We start from the raw sequence: 25,862 nt of genomic DNA, 5'->3' as shown, positions 1-25,862 counted from the left end.
CTTCTGGTGATATCAGGGGAAGCTTCCAGTTGTATTTGCATCAGCAAGCTCTACCCACTGGTTGTTAACCCTCGAGTGACTCCCTGCTGAGCGGGGTGGAGTCATATATAGATTGTTTGCTCCAGTGCCTAAGCCAATACCACTCACATGCTGTAACCAATAAAGTTGTGACCTTCTTTAGCCCATTAACCTAAAATACATGGGTCCTTGTGTCTTATTTATCTCTAAGTGGGTGGCGGGTCCTCGACTCACAACCAATCAATGCAATACATGTAGATGCCTTTCTTATAAAACCTTTTCAATTTAGAAAAGAAGGCAATTCAGATGCGCTACACATTAACACATTTCAGACATGAGGTTCAGCTTCAATTTCCTTATGGGTGAGAGCACCTCTGTTCCACTGCCGGCCCTAAACAACTGACTGCTCCCCATGTCATGCTTCAAGGAAAGTATGTGGGACTGCCTTTGAAGGCAGTTTAGAAAATGCAGCTACTGCAAAATGCACCTGCCAGAGTTTTGGTGGGCCTAATGGTACAAAACCATATGACACCAATGCTTAAACAGACACCACTGGCTGCTTATTTGCTACTGCGACTAATTCAACTTGGCTGTGAGTTCTGGAAGACCTGCAACCTGTTCTCTGTTTTGCAGACCTTTTCCCACCTGGCCTGGGAGGCTGTGGCCCTGATTGGCTGTCTCTTAGTGTAGACCCAGGACACTGAGTCTGAGCTTCTGTAGCTGCTGCCTGCCATGAAACACCACTGGCAGGATTGGCAGCAGCAACAGCAGGTATTTTAATATATTGTAATCTGCTTTGAGATGTCTTCTTAAAAATATAAAGCAGTATAGAAATGAAATTAATAAAAATACACAGATTACAGCCTAATTACATGAAGGAACACCTCTTCCTATGATCTGAGATCTGTTGAGGAGGCCCTTCTGCTAGTTCCAATGCTTAGTGACTCATCAGAAAGCCTTCTCAACAATAGCACCCGGGTTATGGAGTACACCTCCCCCAAAGAATCAGCTGTTGCCGATTTTTCAGTGCCAGCTGAAAACTAGCAGTTTTCCTCAGGCCTTTCAAACACTAAGGAACTGGCCTGCAGAGTGATATACTGACAGATGGTTGAAGTTTTATTTAACTATACTGAATGGTTTATTTTGTTTTAATGTTTAACTGTTTTATGTTTTATAGCTGTTATATCCTGCCCATCTTCAAAAGTACCCAGGCTGGATAAGTCTCAAACACAAATTGATTAAAATAACAACCACAGTCCATGTTGTATGGATATTAGTCAAAGAAACCTAAGTACTGACTTTCTGGATCAAACTAGGTCCACCATTTTCCTTCTAGCAATAGCCAGCCAGGAGGTCTCACAAGCAGGGTATGACAGCAAAACACATCATTTGTTGGCTGTACCTTCCTGTGCTCATGGAAGCTGGGATAGCTAATTGTTGTAATTATTCCCCATGAATTTCTCTTCTTCTTTTTTTTTTAAAAAAAGATCATCTAGTGATAGCAAAACCAAATTTGTGATTGGGAATTCAGTACATTGAATTAAGTGTTGAACACAACACAACCTTCCTGAACCTGCAGCCAGCCAGTTTCATTGGGTGACTCTGAATTCCAGTGTCATGTTTTTAGGCATGTTAGGCAAATGTGTCACAGGTGGCCTTTAAGGGCAAGTCTCCATTTTTCGAAAGATTTTTGAAAACATTTTTTAAAAGTCAGCATTTCCCGGGTGATAACTGGTGCATTACAGATGTAATGATTTTGTCTTGATAGAAGAAAAATTCTATTGTATTTGCAAGTGGCTACAGAAAAGGTATGTGTACGCTGCGAAACGAAAAGGGGTATAATTTAAAATTTTCACCTGCTGCGACACCCATGTGTGTAAGGCTACCCAACCAGTAACTCGCCCTGCCCCCAAGTTGCTACCCATATTTTGTATTATGGCTGGTTTCAGATCCAGCATGAATGGGTCTGGTTCCTGCATGCATTCCTTGGAGTGGGGCTGACTCCTTTGCATGAGTAATCTTGACCAATCTGTGGTCAACACGTCTTTCTGCAAAGCACCTGTCCTTTTGCCCGTGGCACCCCATGATCCAGATGGCACACAGGTTGACATAAATCTACATCTTTGCGATAGAAGGCAGAATGGAGGAGCGGAGGGGGAGGGGGAGAGGATGTGAAATAATGGGTCACAGCGCCTTGCGTACTGCCAGAAGTGGCTTGTTGTGATGTCCTGCCATGAAGCGCAGTCCCAAAACTGATACCAAATTTCCAAGGGCCCATTTTCAAACCTTTTCCTGTTTTGATTCCCAGGGTTACGAAGGACCGTTGGGGGATGGCGCTGGGGATGGGGGGGGCGAGTTCCGCCTGCGTTTGAGTAGCGCCAAATCAGGCACACAGTAATCTGGAGAGCCAGCCCAATCCTCTCTCTCTGCAAACCCTCCCGCAGGGTTTCGCCCTGGGGATCGCTGGCCAAGGGAGCCTTCTTCCGGAGACGGGCTTAAGGCGAGCGATTAGAGCCGAGCAATTCGAGCCAAGGGAAAACGAAGCGGCCCACCTCTCGGCGTGCGCCTGCGCGCGCCCAACTCCGGCTCCTATACACACGCACACATGCACCCGCTCCGTCTCTGCTCTGGCGCGGCTGTTGCGGCGCGGAGGGAGGGAGTCGGCGAGCCAGAAGCTGGGCGCGGAGGACACAAAGAAGCGGCTCGCGGGCAGCGGCGCAGGGCTTAGGGACGAGACGGGAGAGAGGCTGCTGCGCTCCTGAATGGAAGCGCCGCTTGCGCCAAGAAGCGCCCTCGGATTTCTTACTCTGCCTGGAAATCGCGGCGGGGATTTGGAGGAGGCGGCGCAGGAGACCAGGAAGGAGGCAAGCAGGCTCCGCGATTGCTCCAGGGATTGAAATGCTGCTGCCGAAGGGAAGAAGTTGCTTAGCATCCCCCGCGCTGACCTCGCTGCTGTAGCCGGAGGAGAGCGATGCTGCAACGAGGCGCGGCGACCGCGTACCCGGCTGCTCCCCTGCAAGCGGAAGGCGCCCAGGACCCGCAGCAGCCCTCGCGCCTGTGAAGCGGCAGCCGAGGGCGAAGCACAAGAGCCCCAGCGGTTCTGGGTCCCTCGTCGGGCTCATCGTCGACGACGACGCGCCGCCGCCGCCAGCGGCGCTTGGGGGCCGGCGTGCTGGAAAGCCTGTGCCCGCCCCGGCTGGGATCCGCGTAGCAGCAGCAGCTTAGTGGATGTGTATGAATGAGTTCTGCACCGAATGGGCGCAAAAAGCGCCCCAGGTCCGCGGGCTCGATCTTCCAGATCAGCAAAACGCCGCTGCACAGCAGGGACGGTGAGCGCAGAGGCAGCGCCTCGGAGGGCGCCCCCAAGAGCCAGAGACTAGCCCTGGATGACTGCAAGATGGTGGGTAAAACGCAACGGCTCCCCCCCCCCCGTTTCTTTTTGAATGCATTTGGCTTGTTCGTGGTAGGGACCACTCCTCTCCCCCCACACACTTTTTTTTCCTTTTTCGCCTTGTCTATTCTGATCACGTGCAGTTGCACTATTTGTAAAAACTGCAGCACGTATTGGAGTTGACACCCTTTTCTCTCTCCCCCCCCCCGTGAAGTCGTCGCGACTTAAAAGACAGGCGACGTACAGACGACATGGAGAAAGAGGGGAGGCGTACTGGGATCTTGCTGGCGCTCGGGCAAACGTTTCTGTTGATGCCTGGCGGGAAGGGAAGGAGGAGGGAGAATGGGGTTAGGAGCCAGGGTTGGATCGTCGAATAAACAATCTCCTGTGATGTGGAGGGAATACTGTGGACTCCGTGCATTCAGTGCACCCGAGGCTGCAAAAAACCGGACTAAGCACCTGTAACTCAAGCGCAGGCAAAATCCCAGCCCAGGAGCTAGCTGCGTGTTGTAGGAACTACACAGGAAGCGTGTATTCGTGTGTGCAGCGGGGGGAAGAATATGCTTCCTTGTATCCCGCGCAACTGTGCTAACGGATCTGACACAAATATCTGCTGAATTCTGTTTGCAAGCCTCCCAAGACCAGCCCGAAGTGAATCTGGCCAAATCTCACTGCTAATGAACTGCTCTGAAAACTCCCCGCAACTGGATAAACAGCTGCTGACTACTGCAATCTCATAAACTAGTTTCCTTTTGAGCAGATCAGAATTGCCCCCCTCGACTGGGTATGGCAAAGCTGCTGCTGCTATTTTTAAAGGAAAGTGTTTTGTGTATGCACAGCCTAGACCCCAGTGCTAGGCTGTTCTAGACCTTATGTTACTGGTGAGGGGGAATGCCCTAGGTTTTTAACTGCCCCCTTTTATATAAGCTGTCTTATACTATGTCATTTTGGGTGGGTCTTCTTTTTTCCCTGTTTTACTGAATGTAAGGAGAATAATTTTCAACAAAGTGTGTCAAAGCAGACACTGACATCAACTAGAAATGAAGCCTTTCATAAGTGGTTGTAAGGCTGTAATCCTGTATACACGTTACCTGGCAATAAGTTCTGTTGAAAACAGCAGGACGTACTTTTGAGTAAATGTGTAGGATTACACTTAAGCCTTTAGTTTCTCTTAAACCTTGAACTTGTAACAAGTCATGGAAGTTGAAATAGAGCTAGAGAAGGCTTGCTTTTTCGCAGATGAGCAAGGGGAATTTGGGAGCTCTTACCTTGACAGGTGGCCCAAATAGCCTGGACCCATTAGTAGACCTCTTTTGTGTCGGATGTGGACTGTGTTGGTACCAGATACATTATGTAGCCATGTAGGAAGCACATCTGTCTTCTGTTGGTACCAGATACGTTATGTAGCCATGTAGGAAGCACATCTATCTTCTGTTGGTACCAGATACGTTATGTAGCCATGTAGGAAGCACATCTGTCTTCTGTTGGTACCAGATACGTTATGTAGCCATGTAGGAAGCACATCTGTCTTCTGTTTACTTAATGCAAATTCCCGGTAGCTCTGTTGAAAGTGTCCAATTCAGATATTTACTGGGCCTGTAGTTATTATTATTATTATGAGCACCTCTGTTCAGCACAAAGGTCTAAGAGGCCTAATTTAAGCTAATGTAGATACATGAGATACATGTAATTAGTACAATTTGCGTACACTTTTCAAGATCTATCCTAGTGTCAGTTGGTGGGACAGTTGAATTTACATTGAAGCATTCTTACTCCAATCCTTTGCATCTTTACTAAGAGTAAGTGCCATTAAATTCAGTAGGGCTTACTCCCAGATTGTTTCGCGATCGTATTCTTAATTTTTTTTATATACTCCATCGTGAAAAACTTGAATTGATCATTGACTTTTCAGTTTATGGATTGAGTTCTGAAAAGAAATTAATTTGAACCTACTTTTAGCAGCATCCTTGTTTCAGTCTAGCAGATTTCTTCTTAATCCTTGCACTTTGCAAACTTATTTATGCAACGATGAGGGCTGGTAACTTAAACTTGATTACAAATAAAAGCTGGAATTCACAGGACTTTACCAAGGCCCTGGAAGCTTCACAGAAGAGCTTTAGGGGATAGCATTGCCGAATCCTAGCTTGGGCGATCTGTCAAATACATATTTGTGACAGTCCAGTGGATTTTTAGGCTGGAAAGAAAAGACATGGAAGATTAATTTTCACTCCACAACGCTTCTGCACAATAATACCTTGGAGCCTGAACATACTGGGTGGATTATCCCTCTTTATAGTAATTCCTTGTAAAAAAAATGTAAAAAGCCAAAATTACTACTAGATAATATGAGCTGTCTTTTAGTTATGTGCTAATAGCAGCAATGATTTGTGCAGTAGGAGCAGAACTGTTTTGATAATGCAATTTGAGATTATGGCCCAACATTTGGCTTTGAGATCTAGGTTTTTGATGAAATTAGGATCCATGTTACCATCATGCATTTGGTAGGGATGCAGTTTCCCCCTGTTTTATGGTAAGTTTGAGAATTAAGGTTGAAAGCTGGGCAAACCTGGGAGGATCAATATTGTTATTTCTCTCGCAAGGAGACATTTTGGAAAAATCTGTTCATGCTTTTCCTTGTTTCACATCATAAACAAATGCATTTTATGACCACAAAATAAAATGATGGTTAATCAAAAGAAAATTAGCACTTGAACAAAATAATAGTCTTGATAGTGCTCAGCTTGTAATGATTTTCCAGAACCGTAAAGATGAATTTGCTAGTTGAATGCTGGTTTGAAGTATTTCAGGTGGGGGAGGGATCTGTTTTTCCATCTTGTTTGTTTTGCACAGTCCAAAGAGCTTGCAGGAATACCAAACGGTGAGGGCCTTTTCTAATAGCTCTTATTAGTCAGCAAGTTCAGATTCTTGAGTCTAGTGAAAACTGCGTTGGAGCCAGAAGGAAAATAATTTAACATTAAGTTAGCAATCTCCAGTACAGAAATGAATGGCACATTCCACTCCCTAGATGGGCAGTAAATTGCAAATCAGTGGGGGGAAAGGAGGCAACTATTTCTGGCAACATTATCTTCTTTCGTGATAAAATAATCCCTCGGTTCTGAGGGAAAAGAAGCTGTTATTTATGCTTGCTACAAGATTTAAAAAACACTTTCAAATATTTAGAGCTTGCAGGATATTTTTTTCCTACTGAAAATGTATACTCTTGAGTGTACAAAGGGCAGATCCCACAATATCCTTAGCTGTTTATGACATCATTGAGCCTGAGCCTGGTCCTGTTTAGTATCCAAGAGTGCAGGCTCCTGCTGGGGAAGCCACACACACACACACACACACACACACACACACACACACAAGTCCTTATCTCTGAAGCACCTTTCATTAGTAAATAGGCATATAATTTATATTCTTATTTTTCAGCTTGTCCAGGATTTCAACACCCAGGTGGCTCTGTACCGTGAACTGGTCATTTCCATTGGGGACGTCTCGGTCAGTTGTCCATCTCTGCGTGCCGAAATGCAAAAAAACCGAACCAAAGGATGTGAGATCGCCTATCAGGCCCACCAAAAGCTATCAGCAATCTCTGGGTAGGAGGCTTCTTCCATTTCTTCCCGTTCTATACATGTAGAAGCTTCTGGATGGCTGATAATCCTGTGCAAGTCTCAGCAGGGATGATCGAGGGCTGTGGTGCATTTAGGTGGCACAGAATACTTCTGAATTCCTCTTTTGACTCAGCTTATCTACTGCTTGGCCTTAGTTTCCCCTTGGGACCAGATGAATGTGTGGTCTCTACAGTGGTAAAGGACTACAGCAGTGTTTAAGAGTGTTACAGTGATTTTTATGCCTTGATTATGACTGGTCTCCTCATACATCCAAAACGGCTCCAAACAAGAGGGTGGCAAAGAATGTAGCCAGGGTTTAACCTACTTTTAACATACTCCTTCTCCCGTAGAAACTCTAGATGTTGTGTTTTTTGAGGAGATACTGAAAAATCTGTAACAGAATTCTAAGTAGTTCAACAAAGTGTGGTTCCCAGGACTGAGTGGGGGATAGCCTGGTGTGGGACTATCCTGATTTAAAATGTCTGTCTGTCTGTCTGTCTGTCTCTATCTATCTATCTATCTATCTATCTATCTATCTATCTATCTATCTATATCATGTAACTAGTAGGTGGAAATGCTAATTCACTGTTAAACTGTGAATTGATGAATACAAAGAAACATGCTACAAAGAGTGTTGCTAGATCAGTGGTAGCTAACCTGTAGAAAGAATCTGCAACTCCCTTCAGTCCTGACCATTGTCCCTGCTGATTGAGGCTGATGCAGGTTGGGAGTCCAGCAACAGCTTGGTGGCTCCATTTTAGCCATTCCAGATCAGATTTTGTAAATATGAAGCCACCGAAGAAAGTTACCAGACCATAGCTATGCATGTCTCATAAGCCTTTGCTAACCAGACAATGGCATCTCAGCTAATGTAATTTGCTGCCGGCTAGCTGGACTTTTGTGTGTCTTTACAAAGAACGAAAGAAAGAAAGGTAATTGCAGCTGAGACAGCAACTTATACCAAAGAAATTAAATAAGCAATACCCTGTTGAAAATGCCATTTCCCTCTTGCAGGTACAGTTTGCATCTGTAAAATCTTCGCTTTTGTTTACATGCCCACCTTTTATATCTGAGGTGCAAGCAGAATTTGGAACACATTTCATTTACCTTGCCTGTTCGTTTTTATGTATCAAAACATACAGGTACTAATTGCACCTGCAAAAAGGAGGCTAAAAATCTATCCTTTTGAAAGCTTATGCCAGGTAAGTAGTGAATACTCAGTATGTACTCTAGATACATAGAGTTTGATTCCCGTTAGGGTCTTTCCGATAAACATTTTGAAATGCGCTCCCAATTTGCACCGGTACTAATAACTAGATTGTTCTACATTCCTTAGCTTGGCATGAAGGAGGTTGAACATACCCCATCTTGTCACATTCCAGAAGTAAAGAGGAATCAGTGCAACTGCTGTGATATACTTTGGAATGAGGGCAAAATGTTTCTAATTTGCATCGCCAAATGCCCACAAAATGGCTAGAAGCAAAATATTTGCAGGTCCCATTATTCCACTGTTTTATTATTGTGACAGTTACAGGAAATGCATGGTAGTTGCCATTCAGATATCATGTACACTAGTTCTTAACATCAACTATGACTGGGGAAAGAAGATTAGGTGAAAAGCAAACCACTGTGAACTAAATTGAAAGATCTACCACAACCATTCGGAGAAGCATGATTTGTATTAATTTTATTGTGCTTGTATATTTTCTCAAATAAGACCATGGGCAAATGTCTTTCCTCTTCTGCACTAATTTGGTGTTTGGATTAACTCTTTAATGTAGCAGGGACCATTGGATAGATGAGGGGAAGAAGCCCCTTTAGAACTGTTAGCCACACTGGTTAACATTACTGTAGCAACTGCAAATTAGACTTTAAGAAGAATCTGGAGCTAATTAGGCATAAGCAATGGGCAATTGCAGTAGTTTATATAATAACTCATATAGGAAAATAGCTTCCAGGTGTCTTTAATACAGACTTGCCCAACCTGGCGCCCTCCAGACTGCAACTCCCATCATCACTGGCCATTGGCCAGGCTGACTGAGATTGGTAGGAGTTGCCGTCAAAAATATATGGAAGGTACCAGGTTGAGGAAGCCTGATTTAATATCTAGATATATTAGCTGTTTGGAAAATTAATTGCCATTTTTCTCTTCTTGAATTAATCTCTTCATGTCTCTGCTGTTTCTCTCAACTATAAAAAGAAATTCAGGAAATGCTATTCAGAAAACCAGTATTTTCCTAGACTGTGGGAACATTCAGAAAAAGGAATGAATTTGTAATGTGGGACGTGTCAGAACTTGCAACCGTCTACAAAACATGTTATCTGTCCTAGAAGCCTTGCCCTGCAATCTCAGGTGCTTGGAAGCAAGCACTCTGAATGTACTGAGAAGCACTCTTTCCCATTATTACCTTGCGTACTCATTAGCTGCATTCATGCTCTCATTACAGACACATGCCCTGAAGGAGTGACCCAAAGCAAACTGACCAGCCTGTGCAATGTAGTTGCATTGTGCAGTACTCTGGATGGACCAACCATGGCAGCTTTAGCTCCTGCTCAGTTCTTGCCATGTTCCCCCATCTCCCGATTCTCAAAGTTTCTTGTATTACTTTGTGGGTAGAACAAAGCAAATTTTGCAACCTCTGCCTCTCGCTAGGTTGCCTGAGTAATTTTGAGCACCCCTGTCATGCTATGTTTCTTCATAGCCATAATGTTTGGATGGAGGTTTTCATAGTTTTAGCACCAAGGAGGCAGAAACATACACTGTTATCATCAAACAGACATTATTATCATCACACACAGGCAACAATTCCATTTGCTTCAGTGAGCATTCACTGGAGGCATTTGCAGTCAATTCAGGAAGCAGCAATAAAAAGATGCAAAAAAACAACAACCACCCTTCCTTCGAAAACGTAGATTTAAAAAAAAATAAAAAATAGGCCAGGCATTTTGTGACAAGGAAAAGCAAAGCCACAGAAATCATGAGTAAACACTGACAACAGCCCATTGTACGTATAATATAGGAACATCGGAAACTGCCTTATACTGTACTGCCTTCAGACTATTTATCCATCTAGATTGGTGTTATCTACTCGGCCAGTGGTCTTCTAGGGGCTCCAGCAGAGCTCTTTTCCAGAATGTTCTACCCATAATCTTAACTGGAGACACCAGGGATAAAATTTATGACCTTCTGCAAGTGGAGTGTCCTTTGCCGCTTTGCTTGGGTTCCTTTCATATATGTGTGCTTAAGCTGCTTTGGTTTTAACAGGACTTGCAGTTCTAGTCCTAAGCATGTTTACTCAGAAGAAAGTGAGCTTAGTAGGATGTAAAGGTAAAGGGACCCCTGACTGTTAGGTCCAGTTGCGGACGACTCTGGGGTTGTGGCTCATCTCACTCTACTGGCCGAGGGAGCCGGCGTTTGTCCACAGACAGCTTCCGGGTCATGTGGTCAGCATGACTAAGCCGCTTCTGGCAAACCAGAGCAGCGCACGGAAATGTCGTTTACCTTCCTGCTGGAGTGGTACCTATTTATCTACTTGCACTTTGATGTGCCTTCGAACTGCTAGGTGTAGTAATTAGATTTAGGGTTGCAACCTTACACCCCATGCAGTTAAGTCTCATAATGTCCATAACTTGTTTCAGACAAGAAAATGTCTTTTTGAGTCATCACTCAAACGTTTAAGAGCTGCATGGGTACTCGTGATTGTGCTCAGAACTTTGACAAGGCATTTATGAATGTTCTAATTTATGGATAAATTATAAAGTGTGCTGTATTAGCCAGGCTCCACACTGTGACCAAAAGGAGAGTGCTTCCGCTTGCACACAGTGGGTCTGGGATGTGTGTTGTGGCAGCTCAACTGAGTGCATCCCATTGCATCACATGGGCATCATGCTCCTGGTAGTGAGAGGGGCATGAAACTACCTAATCCATGACTGATGATCCACACATTGCACTTTGGATTAACACCGGTGTACTGTTACATGCCACACCAATGTTTGAGCAGTGCGAGATTCCAGGTGCGTTTTACCAGGGTCCATGTTTCCTTTTGGAAAATGAGGCACAGCAGAGACTGTGGTGTCTCTATGAGATATGGTTTATATTCACATACAGTGGTACCTCGGATTAAGAACTTATTTCGTTCTGGAGGTCCATTCTTAACCTGAAACTGTTCTTAACCTGAAGTACCACTTTAGGTAATGGGGCTTCTCACTGCTGCTGCGCTGCCACAGCGCAGTTTCAGTTCTCATCCTGAAGCAAAGTTCTTACCCCGAGGTACTATTTCTGGGTTAGCGGAGTCTGTAACCTGAAGCGTCTGTAACCTGAAGTGTCTGTAACCCGAGGTACCACTGTATATACAATCTATGATGGAGGAGTTCACAGCATTGACACTCCAAGTGGTTCTGGCTTATCCCATAGACATAGCAGCCATGGACTTAAGCAGGCCCCAACCATCACTCTTAAACGTTGCTCTCTAACTCTCTCTAGCCCTCTTTCTATCTCTGTTGCATTGCTCTTAATACCCTACTCTAAGCTTCTGGGTTTTATCTGTTGAGAGAGGGAGGGCCCATTCATTTGCATCTCACACTTAGTCCTTTGACCCTGTGTACTCTTAATGGCCCATTCACACAAGCTATTACCTCAAAAAGAAATTAGCCTGACCTAATTAGCTTTTAAAACTTGTTGATTCCCTAGAATTAAAGAGGTGTCTGACATACAACTTAATGTGCACCAATCGATTCTAACACGTGGGAGTCTGACACACAAGTCTTAATTAAATTCTAACACTAGCTTGATCTGGAATTTAGGGTGTTTTGCACCCACAAACTCATAAAAGTATATTCAGTGGGAAGTCATTTTTCTGAAATGCTTAGGCTCACCTTAAAGAAAGGAGAAAAACCCCAACCACAATAATTATTAGAATAAGTAGAGTCTTCCTGTGTAGTTTGACCACAGTGCTGGTTTTTATTATTTATTTCTATAGCGGTAATTGCCATTTCTGTATAGTTCTCATCAGTTTGCTGCATCTGTCACCCAGTGCCTTGGGCAAAGCAATTGTAGCCCTGGCTGAGCAGCAGTGAAGCATGACAGAGAGGTGTAGCAACTAGCACATCTGCAGCCCTGCTTCTCATTCCAGCTGGGGTGGAAGACGAGCAGGAGGCAAAACCCTGCTATACCAGCCTGGAGCTGGCCTAGTGTTCAGGCACCATGCTGTCATATGGCAGCAGTGAAGCCAGTTCAATACCAGTGGATCCCAGTCCAGTTTGGTCCCTCCCTTCTTCCCTTGCAAACACAGGTGCACTCCACACACTCGCAGTCTTGCAGCAGTGTCTGTTAAGACACCAGAAGCTGGAGACAACCAAGGTCAGCTTCATGCATTATGTACAAGCAGGGAGGTTGAAGTGTCTTGGATTTCTTTTTGCAGTTCTTGTGCAGTGTCTGAATAGTGGCGGAAATACATTCTGGTTAGAAGCATGAGCTGGATGCCCTTACTGCGCACATTCATTTTGCTGTGGATGAGATGTGCCTGTCCATCATTGGGAGTTACACAGAAGGAACAAAAAGGAAGAGTCATTGTGTTGCGCTTCCTCTGCCCCTTGCTTTTGTTTAATGTGCCACACTGCACTAGCTGATCCTGAAGTGACTGAATTAGCGTGACTGTCCTGGAAGATATTCTCATCATAAAACAGCAACACCATTTGCACTCTGTCTTTCAGATAGGAACATAGGAAGCTGTCTTTCAGATAGGAACATAGGAAGCTGTCTTGTACTGAGCCAAACCACAGTCCATCTTGCTTGGTGTTTTCTACACAGTCCATCTTGCTTGGTGTTTCAGCAGAGGGCATTCTTACCCTACCTGGAGATAAATGCCAGAGATTGAATCTAGGACCTTTTGCATGTAAGGCAAGCTTGCTCTGCCACACAGCATGTATACTTCCTTTGACCTCAGGAATTTCCCCTAGAAAAAGAGTTAGAAATTGGATGCCTGGTTTCCTTTCTTGGTTTCGAGGCAGTCATAGTAGTTTTTCGTCTTGTAGGGTTTGTTTTCCTTTGGTAACAGATGAAGTATTGAAAGAAATGAGGACAATATATTTCATTTGTGACGAAACAAATGCCAGAGGTGCCGTATAGAACAGCCTAGTAGTGGATCAGGCCAATGGCCTATCTAGTCCAGCATCCTGTTACAACAGTGACCAATGAGATGCCTGTGGGAAACCTGCAAGCAGGATTCAAACACAAGATTACTCTTCTGTGGTTTTCAACAACTGGCATTCAGAAGCAACAGGATGCAGAGCATAGCCATCATTACTGGGAGCCCTCGATAGTCCTCTCCTCCATGAATTTGTCCAATCCCATGGATCGCTGCTTCCTATGGAAGTGAATGCCATACTTAAACCATTATTTGTGCAGAAGCACTATCTGTCCTGAATATTCCAACATTCGGCTTCATTGCCTGCCCATGAGCTCTAATGTTACAAAAGAGAGGGAGAAACCTTTCTCCATCTTCTTTCTCCTTGCCATGCATAATTTTATAAACTTCTATCACATCATCACATGTTTGTCCTTTAGCTAAACTAAAAAGTCCCCAAATTCTGTAGCCTTTCTACATAGGCAAGTCACTGCACGCCTTTGATCATTTTGGCTGCGCTTTCCTGAACTTTTTCCCCAACTCTACTGTATCGCTTTTGGAGATGAGGAAAGACAAATGAATTCCAAATTCCATATACAGTATTCATTTGCTGCTCATTTTGAGCGGTTTGTTTTCCTCTATCAATCTGAATATGTCAGGTGAGGATTACTGGGAGATGGGGAGAAAATGAGGGAAAGCGACCATGTGAAAATCCAATCTTCAACTCAAAACACATGTTAACAAAAGTGTTCCACATTCTGATGCGTCTTTTTGCCACACTGAACCTTCCAGTCACAGTGACAAGGAGAGGGATTTGTGGAAGCATATAAAAGATGGAGATGAAGCCTTTGTTTGCCTGTGAATTCTTTGTCCTTAAACACTGATCATTTTCAGATTGCTCTGATGCTCTGTTCCTTGTCTAGTGAAAATCAGTTGCCATACAGCCATCTCTTACCATTCCTTTATGCATTGACAGTGAATTCCACACTGTTTTCCTACCTTGTCCGTTCCCTTGTTCTTGGGTAGCTATTGGTAGTTTAGAGACATATATCAGTGAGATCAATGTGCTTGACGTATTCTTTATTCACCAAAGCATCTAGTCTGTGTGAATGTGTCCCTTCACATTCTATAAAATGGGAGCCCTTTGTACTATGTGTATGAAATTGGGTGGATGGTGATCCATGGTCGATTGCAAAATGCCTAAAAAAGTAATGCCATTTTTGTGGGAAACGTGTAAGTCAGGCCAATGAAGAACAGGTGCATTATGCATTGTAAGCACTGGGAAACGAATGGTAGTAATGAAAACTAATGTGATTTTGATGAATTAATAACTGACCGAAAGAGGTTTTAATAATGAAAGTAAATGGATGTATCCATTACTTAAAATGTTTTCAGCTAGCCAAAGTAGCTCGATGTACAGATGTGACAAAGTGATAATTTTTGTCTCAGTGCTGTAAAAAGCTTCCCCTGCTAATCTCTGCGTATCACACTGTTTTTAAGGCACAAGAGCAGCTTAGGTCACCATCCAAAGCTATTGTCATTGGATAGCTATTGTCATTCCAAGTAGGTAGGAGAGGTACGTACTTCCTATGTACCTGAGAAACTGTTAAAGGGGGCACATTTGGGCAAATGTTAAACTCTGGTTGAATGCTCGAATGAAGGAATAAGCTTTGGGTGCATTTGACCCTGCACTGCCCTGGCACTATTGCCCTCTTCGCACATACTTTCTGAACACATTTCATCCCATTTTGAATCTTTCCAGCAGTGCAAAGGAAATTCTCAAACATAAATTCCTAGTTTTGTCACATATATTTTTGTATCCTTGCTATTATTTTTTATTATATTTTACTGCATCTTATTGCCAGAGGACATTGTGTGCAGGAAATACAGTCAGATTTCTTTATAATAATGCTTCTGCTATATTCAAGGAATTTATGCTCTCCATCTATTTAATGTATAGCGTAATCTAGTTTAATAAACTGTGTTCAGAATCCTTTTCGCTGCTTCTCTGACTCCATCCCTGTCTGCAAGAATACAGCAACTTCAGAAGCAATAAATATATACTACAGATTGGATATAATATGAATGGGTGAAATGAACCCAGTTTTCATTTGAGATTAGCTTGTATAAGAGAACATATATTAAAATGTAGAAAAGTACGTTTATAGCTTAAAGGCTGTATCCAGCATAGTACTAAGTTAAAGTCACTCAGCAGTATACATGCTGCTTTGGTGAAATGTTCTGTGCCAGCAGAATGCTGTGCAAGAGAATGCATTGTTGTTGATTATTTGGTTGTACAGTTGGTTGCACAATCCGTTGGTTGCATGTCTGTTGTGCAATGAGTTTCTGCTAATGCACCTGGAGTGTTGGATTCCTTTAGTTGCACAACATTAGCACTCCCCTGTCTACTAGTGCAAGAGTATTGGATACGGGCCTATATGTTTAAAGAAAACAGCATTAAACTTGAGATTTTTACAAGTCAAAGTAACAGATTTTCCCCCAACATAATAATATATCACACTTTATATTCATTATAAGGGGTGCGGTTGGCGCTGTGGGTTAAACCACAGAGCCTAGGACTTGCCAATCAGAAGGTCGGCAGTTTGAATCCCCGCAACGGGGTGAGTTCCCGTCGCTCGGTCCCTGCTCCTGCCAACCTAGCAGTTCGAAAGCACGTCAAAGTGCAAGTAGATAAATAGGTACCGCTCCGGCGGGAAGGTAAACGGCGTTTCCGTTTGCCAGAAGCGGCTTAGTCATGCTGGCCACACGACCCGGAAGCTGTACGCCGGCTCCCTCGGCTAATAAAGCGAGATGAGTGCCGCAACCCCAGAGTTGGCCACGACTGGACCTAATGGTCAGGGGTACCTTTACCTTTACCTATATTCATTAAGTGTAATGACCGCTTAGATCAGCTAAGCTATTTTAGAATACCTTTTTATATTCTTTTGCCATCTTTTAAAAGTACTCTTTAGTACTATTGGATAATAATAAACACTTTTAAAAATAGATTTATTTTTTTAGACCTCATTGGAGTCTTTAGGAAAAACAACTGCAGAACTGTTCCAGTAGATTCTCCAGAGCCCTGGTCTGAGCATATTGCAGAGTTTTAACTTGCAAATCTAAGCATGCTATCTTGGGATTAAGGACTGTTGAAACAAGTGGATTTTATTATGTTTAGGATTTTGTTGCAAGGTTCTGGTTGGTTTGGCTGTTTTTACTAAACAGGAATATGATAATGTGTATGATGGCCAAATTCTCATATCTGTAAACGCTTCATCTGTTCCACTGAAGTGGTGGATTGTATATGTTTACGATAATATTACCTGCCCGAAGTCTTTCAGATGGGATGGGCCTTAAATTGAATACATATGCTTACAACTAAGCTGTACTGGAAAACTTTGCTTGTCCTACTTAAATGTTGGAATTATTGCATGTCACGTAGTTGAAGTATGCAGGATTACTGCTAAGGAATTTTGACAACCTTTCTTTAAATATTGTGTTGATGGCGTTTCCGGTATAGAAAATGTCATTCCCATGTGTTACTGGGGGATCTATTGGGGAAATTCATAATTCTTTGACCCCCTGGCTCCAATAGTTTCTGAATCCAAGTTTTACCAAAGTAGCAGAATTACAGTGATAGTGAAGGATGCTGGATCCATCTCTGGAATCATGGCAAAGAATACAAGTACAGTAGTACCTCGGGTTACATACGCTTCAGGTTACATATGCTTCAGGTTACAGACTCCGCTAACCCAGAAATAATACCTCGGGTTAAGAACTTTGCTTCAGGATGAGAACAGAAATTGCGAGGTGGCGGCAGGAGGCCCCATTAGCTAAAGTGGTGCTTCAGGGTAAGAACAGTTTCATGTTAAGAACTGACCTCTGGAACGAATTAAGTACTTAACCCGAGGTACCACTGTATAAACTGTTGTCCTCATATGAACTGGCTCACACCATCAAGCTGAACATGCCCCTGACAGTTCTAGCTAAGTGCATCTCTCCTGCTAAGGTGCCTTTTCAAGCTGTGCCTGGAACATGCGTCCATTACTTCAATGGAAAAAGTGCCACAATAATGTGCACCAGAAATCAGAAGAGACCACTGTGAAAAAAAGCAAGAGAGTTGGATTTTTAAAGAAACTGGTATCTGACAAAATGGCCTGGCCTATTACATAGCAATGTATTTGTCGTATATCAAGTGCCACCCATGTCCACCTGTTGCAATTTACCTCTGATTGGCCTTTTCTGTCAAGAGTAGAATGAAAATCTCTCCATTTCCCAACTTTTACTTCCACCTTCCTGGGTTCTTGGAAGTTGCCAGTGGGCCAAATGTCAAATATTGCCCCTTAGAGCCCATATGGCCATACCTGATTGGAAGGGTCCTCTCTCTTGTCAGTCCAACCCTTAATGAGTTTTTAAAAATGGGACTATATTTCCTAGGGGAAAATGTCATTGCTGAAAATCATGTGCGAGTCTTCTTCATGAGTAAGTTTGAGCCTCTTCTTTTTGGTTGTCTAGTTTACTCTTTAAGGAAGACGCTTTCAAGGATCCCTTGGTCGTCAAAAATGTACAGAAATCCAAGCTGACAAACAGTAGTTTTATTAAGATGATGAGTGGAGATACAAGGGATAAGATGAAAGTTAATAAAATGGCTTTTTAATTTAGAAGATTGGATTTTGCTGTATACTTTAGACAAAAGAAGGATTTTTGTTGTTGTGTGCCTGATCGCATTTCTAGCCTAAATACTTAGATAGAGCAGAGGTAGGGAGGAAAACAGATGGAACTTACTCAGTGGTGACTGCAGAGTTAGCTCCTTATTACCCCCTTCCAGGCTGAATATCTTGGAGTTCCTCACTCAGGAGTTGGGTGAAAGGCGAGGTGATTGCAAATGTAAATTGGGATTTTACAAGCCGGCTGTGGCCTTAAAGCAGCTGGGCAATCGCTACAACCAACACCCTGCTTTCTGCAAGTTGAACAGGAGATGAAGGAAGATGGACAAGTAGCCGAATCCAAGAGTGCTATTGACATGTTGGGTGACCTTGGCAGAATGTTAAGTGACCTCACTGGCCATCTGGCTACAGAGAGAGCTGGTATATAATCCCAGCAGACCCCAAGATGTCTTGCAGGTACAAGGACAAACAGATCTCCCTGAATCCCTTTCCTACATTTGCAGCTTGATCAAAGAAGATAAGTTTACCTTGAGATTGTCTTACAAGGCTCTGAAATACGGAGATAATGTTTCCACTGGGAGTGGTTGTGCTGCCGAAAATAAATATATATGTCCATTGTTTTGATTCTACATAAATGCTAAATGGCTTCAGGGTATACAAGATGACTGCAGTAAACAAAGGCAAAGGTCAGCATACTTGGCTAAGGGTAGGAACCTCCATATCTGTAAAAGGAATGCTTTCATTAGGCCCTCCTTCAAGTAAATGCTTCAGTGGTGCTTTCGTTCGGATTCCTGCATTACAGGAGGTTGGACTAGATGTCCCTTGGGCTCCCTTCCAACTGTACAATTCTAGGATTCCATGAAAATGCAGTAAATAGTGCTTTAAGGCACCGTCTGCCACTGGCAAGGAAGAGCAGTGGACTGCACATGAAATCTGATCTGACCAGCCTGTTGAGAAATGACATGTACTACTTGGCTTCTGGAACAAACAATGTAATGGCATGATGAAACCATACTGTTTTTTATAGTTCTTACTATAATGTCATGCTGCTTGCTTGTGTTCTTGCTCTGTATTATTATTTTTATTAACTTCAAGTACAGTCGTACCTTGGATCCTGAACGCCCTGGAACTTGGATGTTTTGGCTCCTGAACACTGCAAACCCGGAAGTGATTGTTCCGGTTTGCGAATGTTCTTTTGGAACCCGAACGTCTGACAGGGCTTCCGTAGCTTCTGATTGGCTGCAGGAGCTTCCCGCAGCCAACCAGAAGCCGTGATTTGGTTTTCAAACGTTTTGGAAGTCGAACGGACTTCCGAAATGTATTCTGTTCGACTTCCAAAGTACGACTGTACATGTATTTATATTCTGCAGTGTATAAGACAATAAAGTGTATAAGACAGTGTATAAGACAATAAAACCCCTCAGAATCCATAGGATTCCATTCACTCATTAATCACACAAATACCACACCTAACTCAGCCATACCTCTACCTATGCTCACACACAACACTCTCACCAATTCTTGATCCCAGTAATCCTCTGGGTACATGTACAAAAACATTACAATAATGCATTTTGAATATTATTTTAAAAATTAGAATTGTGGGGTGAAACCCTAGCTGAGTTTTGGAGCCAAGGTGCAGACACAGAAGACCAAAGCTTTGACCTTTGGCATCTTTAGTTTAAAAAGGAGCTGATAGCGGGTGATTTGGCATGAGAGCATAAGAGCCCAGTGGGATAGGCCAGAGCCCAGCCTAGCCCAGCATCCTGCTCCCCAGAGGGACCAGCCAGATGCTTATGGGAAGCTTGCAAGCAGGAACCGTGCCAGTAAGTGTAGTACTTGGCTAGATGAATAATGCCTGACCTAAGGCAGCCTCTTATGCCCCTGTAAAAAGGTCTGAACATGAGGAAGCACTGACTTACTGTCAGTTATATAAAAGCAGTAAGTGCTGCAAAGCAACAGAAAGTACTTAAGTGCGAGAAATGTAAGTGAGAAGGCAGGATTCTGGTGGGCCTACTTGCATGCCATCTTAATGACCCTCAGGGAGTCAACTGTCTTGACATATAACCCATTCTTGAAAGAGAAATGATAGTTAGCTGGTTCTAATAATTTAACGAAAGAGAGCTCACCTTTCTCTTTGCTACATGTAGGATGCTGCTTATGTCTCGGTATATTGCTTTGTTTACCTTGTGAATCTAGGATTGTAAAAATTAGGATTCTTTTCAGGTTTCTTGAATGCCTTCTTAATTGGTGTGTATCAATCAGTTCTTTCGTTGTAGGTTTTGTAGCATATAATTTCTGCCATGCTTTGTATACAAATACAACTTTCTTTTTGCTGTAAATTGTCAATCTAGCATATTGCAAGTGCATCTTGGCTGAAAATATGAGCATGGGCTTTTTTATGCACAACAAAAAGTGACCTTTTTTTTGCCACCTGACAATATCAATCATCATTCAGATGTATTTTTGTCAATCAGTCCAAAATTGGACCAAAACCTTGACTTGTAGGATCACTATCAGATGTTCTTTGAGAGCTGAAATATGAAAAGAGTTTGGCTTGGCCGGTCTTAAGTTGCAGGAGGAAAAGAAAACAACCCAAAAATAGCCATCTGTGGTTTCAGACACTTTCAGTCTCTCCAAGTCTCAAATCTAGGGAAGCAATTAATGAAGTAGAAAACAAGGTCACTTACCTATAACTTGTTCTCAAAATATATATGCTCCGTGGATTCACTTTCACCTCTCAATCCACTGCATCTCTTGAGGGACTTGCTCGGAAGTTGCAGTGCAAGGGTAGAAAGCGCTGGTGCTTCCTTTTTTAAAAATAGATTTTTTTTCTGAACAAGTTGGAGCCTGTTCCTTTGCTCTGCCTGCTTCTCACAGGCATTCTGGTCGATTTAGAGACATGTGCAGTAACATATATTTTTAGGACCCATCTTATTTATGTAAGTTGTTCTAAACTGCTTTTAATATTCTGTTGTAATGTTATGTTGTAACCCACCCTGGGACCTTCGGGTAAAGCTTAATAGGGACTGAAGTGACTGAGTTTAAAAACAAGACCACTTATCCTACAAATTTCTTCCTAAGCAAACAATACTCTCCAGGCTTGTTTTAGCAAATTAAGACTTGGTTAATGACGAGAGAGAGAGAGAGAGAGAGAGAGAGAGAGAGAGAGAGAATGAGAGAGATTGCAGCAGATGAATGGAGCCTTAATCTACATGAGCAGTGCTTATTTGAAAATGTTGTTGAATTGCTTTGGACTAGAGAGTGGAGGTTGGGCTACAGCGACCATGTTTAAAGCAAACACAAACGTTCCTTTAAGAATGTGGAAGGAAACCATGCCATTGCATCATTCTTTGCACAGTCTGTATTTCCTTTTCCTCTGACCTCACTCCTTACCATTTCGCCCTCAACCACGGCTATATACTTAGGTGTTATACTTGTAACTCAGGATAATACCTTCATGCATCTGATGAAATAGACTGTAGCTTATGACATAATCCATTTGCTAGTCTTTTTAAAGTGCTGCAAGATTCTTTGTACAGTGGTACCTCGGGTTAAGAACTTAATTCGTTCTGGAGGTCCATTCTTAACCTGAAACCGTTCTTAACCTGAGGTACCACTTTAGCTAATGGGGCCTGCCGCTGCCGCCGCGCCTCTGCTGTGCAATTTCTGTTCTCATCCTGAAGCAAAGTTCTTAACCTGAGGTACTGTTTCTGGGTTAGCGGAGTCTGTAACCTGAAGCGCCTGTAACCCGAGGTACCACTGTAGTTATTCCTGCAGCATGGCTGCCCTTCCAAAAATAGTTAGAATATTCCCATCTTTCTTCAGGTGGACTGCACAGGGACACGTCACAATGATTCCAATCTCTGATATAACTGGCAGTGCTAGCTTTATACAGACGCCATCTAGCTTGAGTGGTTCAGCTATGGCTGCACCTGCGCATTTAAAACAGTATTATGCCACTTTAAACCCGCAGAATCCTGCAAACTGTAGTTTGTTTAGGGTGTTGTGAGTAGTTAGGGACTCCTGTATTCAGCACAGAGCTACAGTTTCCAGAGCTGTTTAACAGTCAACCCTTTCCCTAGAGAACTCTGAGAATGGTGGCTCCAGGAGGAGAATAGAGGTCTCCAAACTGCCTTGGTCGCACTGGTTGATGATCTCCGGCGGGCTAGGGACAAAGGTGAGAGCTGTTTCCTAGTTCTGCTGGATCTCTCAGCGGCGTTTGATACCATCGACCATAACATCCTTCTGGACCGTCTTGAGGGGCTGGGAGCTGGGGGCACTGTCATACAGTGGTTCCGCTCCTTCCTCCTGGGCCGTGTTCAGAAAGTGGGGGGGGGGATGAGTGTTCAGACCCCTGGGCTCTCACTTGTGGGGTGCCTCAGGGTTCTGTCCTCTCCCCCATGCTTTTCAACATTTACATGCAGCCACTGGGAGAGATCTTCAGGAGGTTTGGGCTGGGTGTTCATCAGTATGCGGATGATACCCAGCTCTACCTCTCTTTTAAATCAGAACCAGTGAAGGCGGTGAAGGTCCTGTGTGAGTGTCTGGAAGCGGTTGGAGGATGGATGGCGGCTAACAGATTGAGATTGAATCCTGACAAGACAGAAGTACTGTTTTGGGGGGACAGGAGGCGGGCAGGTGTGGAGGATTCCCTGGTCCTGAATGGGGTAACTGTGCCCCTGAAGGACCAGGTGCGCAGCCTGGGAGTCATTTTGGACTCACAGCTGTCCATGGAGGCACAGGTCAAATCTGTGTCCAGGGCAGCTGTTTACCAGCTCCATCTGGTACGTAGGCTGAGACTCTATATGCCTGCATACTGTCTCGCCAGAGTGGTACATGCTCTGGTTATCTCCCGCATGGACTACTGCAATGCGCTCTACGTGGGGCTACCTTTGAAGGTGACTCGGAAACTACAACTAATCCAGAATGCGGCAGCTAGACTGGTGACTGGGAGCGGCCGCCGGGACCATATAACACCGGTCTTGAAAGACCTACATTGGCTCCCAGTACGTTTCCGAGCACAATTCAAAGTGTTGGTGCTGACCTTTAAAGCCCTAAACGGCCTCGGTCCAGTATATCTGAAGGAGCGTCTCCTCCCCCATCGTTCTGCCTGGACACTGAGGTCCAGCTCCAAGGGCCTTCTGGTGGTTCCGTCACTGTGAGAGGCCAAGTTACAGGGAACCAGGCAGAGGGCCTTCTCGGTAGTGGCACCCGCCCTGTGGAACGCCCTTCCAGCAGATGTCAAAGCGATAAACATCTACCGCCCTGTGGAACTCCCTCCCATCAGATGTCAAAGCGATAAACATCTACCTGACATTCAGAAGACATCTGAAGGCAGCCCTATTCAGGGAAGTTTTTAATATGTGACATTTTAGTGTATCTTTCATCTTTGTTGGAAGCCGCCCAGAGTGGCTGGGGAAACCCAGCCAGATGGGCGGGGTACAAATAAATTATTATTATTATTATTATTATTATTATTATTATTATTATTATTATTATTATTATTATTTCCAAACAATTCTCAGCACCCTTAACAAACTACAGTTCTCAGGATTCTTTAGAGGGGAACCATGATTATTTAAAGTGCTGTGGTACTGCTTTAAATGTACAGTGCAGATATGGCCTCAGTTTAGGATTCAGGCAGGGAGTGAGGAGAAGAATTTTCACAAGTTTCAAACTTGGGGATGGTAAGGGATGATTGGACGTGCGGTGGATGGGTGGCACTTTGTCCATACTTACTCATTAGGTGCTGACCTTTGTTGCGTTTTTGTTTTATTCCCTGGCGTGCTGTGCAAAGATAAAGAGTTACTTTGGTTAAATGAAGTGGAGGCCAGTTGGCAGTCCTTACCTTGATTTCTGGGTGCTCAGACTACTTCACCCAGGAGTCAGGCAGGGAACAGACCTCTCAGGGTCAGTGGCAGAGGGCAGCCTAGCAAGCAGTTTGGCTGGGGAGAATCTCAACCCCCAGGCGAAAACAGTTGGCTGTTCTGATTTCATCCATTTATATTTCTGTCCCACGCTATTCCTAGTGCTTCATGTCAGGCAGCAATTTTCTCCACAGCTATTTCTCTTTGCAATAACCACATGAAGTGAATTGCTGCTGTTCCTATTTTAGAGATGCAGGAAGTAAGACTGAAAACTAGCAATTTAGCAATGCCTGAGGCAAGAGTTGTGAGGAGACCCAGCAAGAGTTGGGGGCCACATTTCCATCAAGTCCAATGCCTCCTATGGTTCATTGGCATCCTTGCTGAGAAGACTAGGCCTGTGTTTGTTGCATTGACTATTGCCCAATAGCAAGTTGCTCTAAACAGCAAACCGAAGAGGGTGGTGTCAACAGAAATGGAGCCATTAAAAAACCAGATGAATTTAATTTTATTTACTGTATTTCTATGCTGCTTTTCATTCAAATGAATCTCAAAGAGTAAATGACAATAACATAATGGAACATAATAGAACATCACAGCATAAATCATATAAAATAGCTAACAACCAATTAAACAGTAACAGTGTATAAAACACTATTAACAAAGGCCCCACTTGTTGAATTCTGAGGTGCACCTGTAGGGGGCAGAGTTTGTGTCTACTCACAAAGCATGAACCAGCAGCTGACAGAGTTCTCCACCGTAGAAGAATTATGTGCAATCTGGATGGAGCCTTTTGTGTATTGTTGACCTTTCCTTCAAAGGGAGCCAGCAACCTCTGGAGTCTAGACCATGTCTGCTGGCCAGCTACTAGAAGATTCAGTGCAGGTTGTAGGCAATGCTGTGTGCATTAACCTTTGCTCGGTTGACTTCAAGGCAATATTTGCACCACCTGCATGCTACTCTGTGGCTTGCTTCATAGGCCATAGCTCTCCAGAATACCAAGGAGCCACTTGAGCTCTACAACACTGGAGAGGACCCCATTAAATTTGGCACAGGCTTATTTCCAACAGTGGAGTTTGTGTAAAGAAACCATGTGTGGTCCACTGTTTCAATTACAAGTTTTTCAGGTGCCTTAATTATTATTTTTTTAAACCCTGTTACAGCCATAACCTCATCCTAATATGAATACATGTATTAATCTGTACAGAGAGAGAAAAAAGAGAAGAAATCAAATTTACATAACATATCTACATATCTTAAACAAATTCTTAATAAATTAGCCATAAATCATTTCTAAACATTCAGTATGAAGTTCATTATTTTCTACATTGTTTCTAATGGATGTTTGAAAGTTTGAAAACATTGATGAACACGTCTCTCTCCATCTCTTCCTTACACTCTGTCTGTTACAAGTAATTGTCTATTAAAAATGTAATAATACTTACATCCCACCCAGAGGTATTGTGAGAATTACTTAATACTGTAAAACACATTTCAAGCTGTGGAGGGAAGACACAATTAACTGCTAAGTGGCACACTTTTATTATCCTGATTGTTCCTAGATAGGACCAGCAAAGTTGTCCTTTTTATGATAATATTATCCCTAAAGAGGCAAGTGGGATGTATCAATTCAATGTCATGTTAAACAGGGTGTAGGTGTAAAAGAATGAGCTTTAAGTCTCGTCCCAACTTCAAAGCGGTTCAGTGTTTCGCAGAAAGTCTTTTTGTAGCATTGATCTTCCATTTTATGTCGTGAAGTATATAACTGGCAAAACTATGGTCTAGAATCCTATAAATATAAGCAGATATAGCCGGTTTTCTTTCTTTATTTGTATTCTCAGGTTATCTGAATGTTTCTAGGGAATTTATCATTGTGTGAATAATAGAATTGGAAGGGGTCCCGGGGTTTTTTTAGGCCAGCCACCACCAACGCAAGAATCTCAACTAGATCATACATGACAGATGACCATCCAACCTCTACTTGAAAACCTCCAAGGAAGGAGAGTCCATCACCTTCAGAAGGAGTCTTCTGAACAATTCTTAATGTCCGAAAGTTAAATCCTGGTGTTTAGTTGGGATCTCCTTTCGTGAATCCATTGGTGCAGGTCCTAGCCTGCATCTTACACAGTGAAACCCTAATCCTGTCTACACAGCTGGGCTTTCTCCTGCATAAGTGG

General features: G+C 43.3%; 1 protein-coding gene across 2 annotated transcripts in view; it reads left to right on the top strand.

Moving 5' to 3' along the window:
• The first annotated feature begins 2,397 nt into the window (after positions 1 to 2,397).
• RGS7BP (regulator of G protein signaling 7 binding protein) overlaps positions 2,398 to 25,862 on the top strand; it is a 55,318-nt gene continuing 31,853 nt past the window's right edge. Inside the window, exons 1-2 of one of the 2 annotated variants that reach the window (XM_081930299.1) lie at positions 2,398 to 3,418; positions 6,845 to 7,011. In XM_081930299.1, coding sequence (XP_081786425.1) covers positions 3,257 to 3,418; positions 6,845 to 7,011 — 329 coding nt within the window. In that variant the 5' untranslated portion in view covers positions 2,398 to 3,256. Of the gene's footprint in view, positions 3,419 to 6,844; positions 7,012 to 8,167; positions 8,229 to 25,862 lie in introns of those variants that run through there. The other variant, XM_081930300.1, reaches the window with a different exon arrangement.

This window comes from Podarcis melisellensis (assembly GCF_964234715.1).
Source record: "Podarcis melisellensis genome assembly, chromosome: 11".
Lineage (NCBI taxonomy): Eukaryota > Metazoa > Chordata > Lepidosauria > Squamata > Lacertidae > Podarcis > Podarcis melisellensis.
The sequence above is the reverse complement of the archived record's forward strand: the minus strand, read 5'-3'. Positions and strand labels throughout refer to the sequence as shown.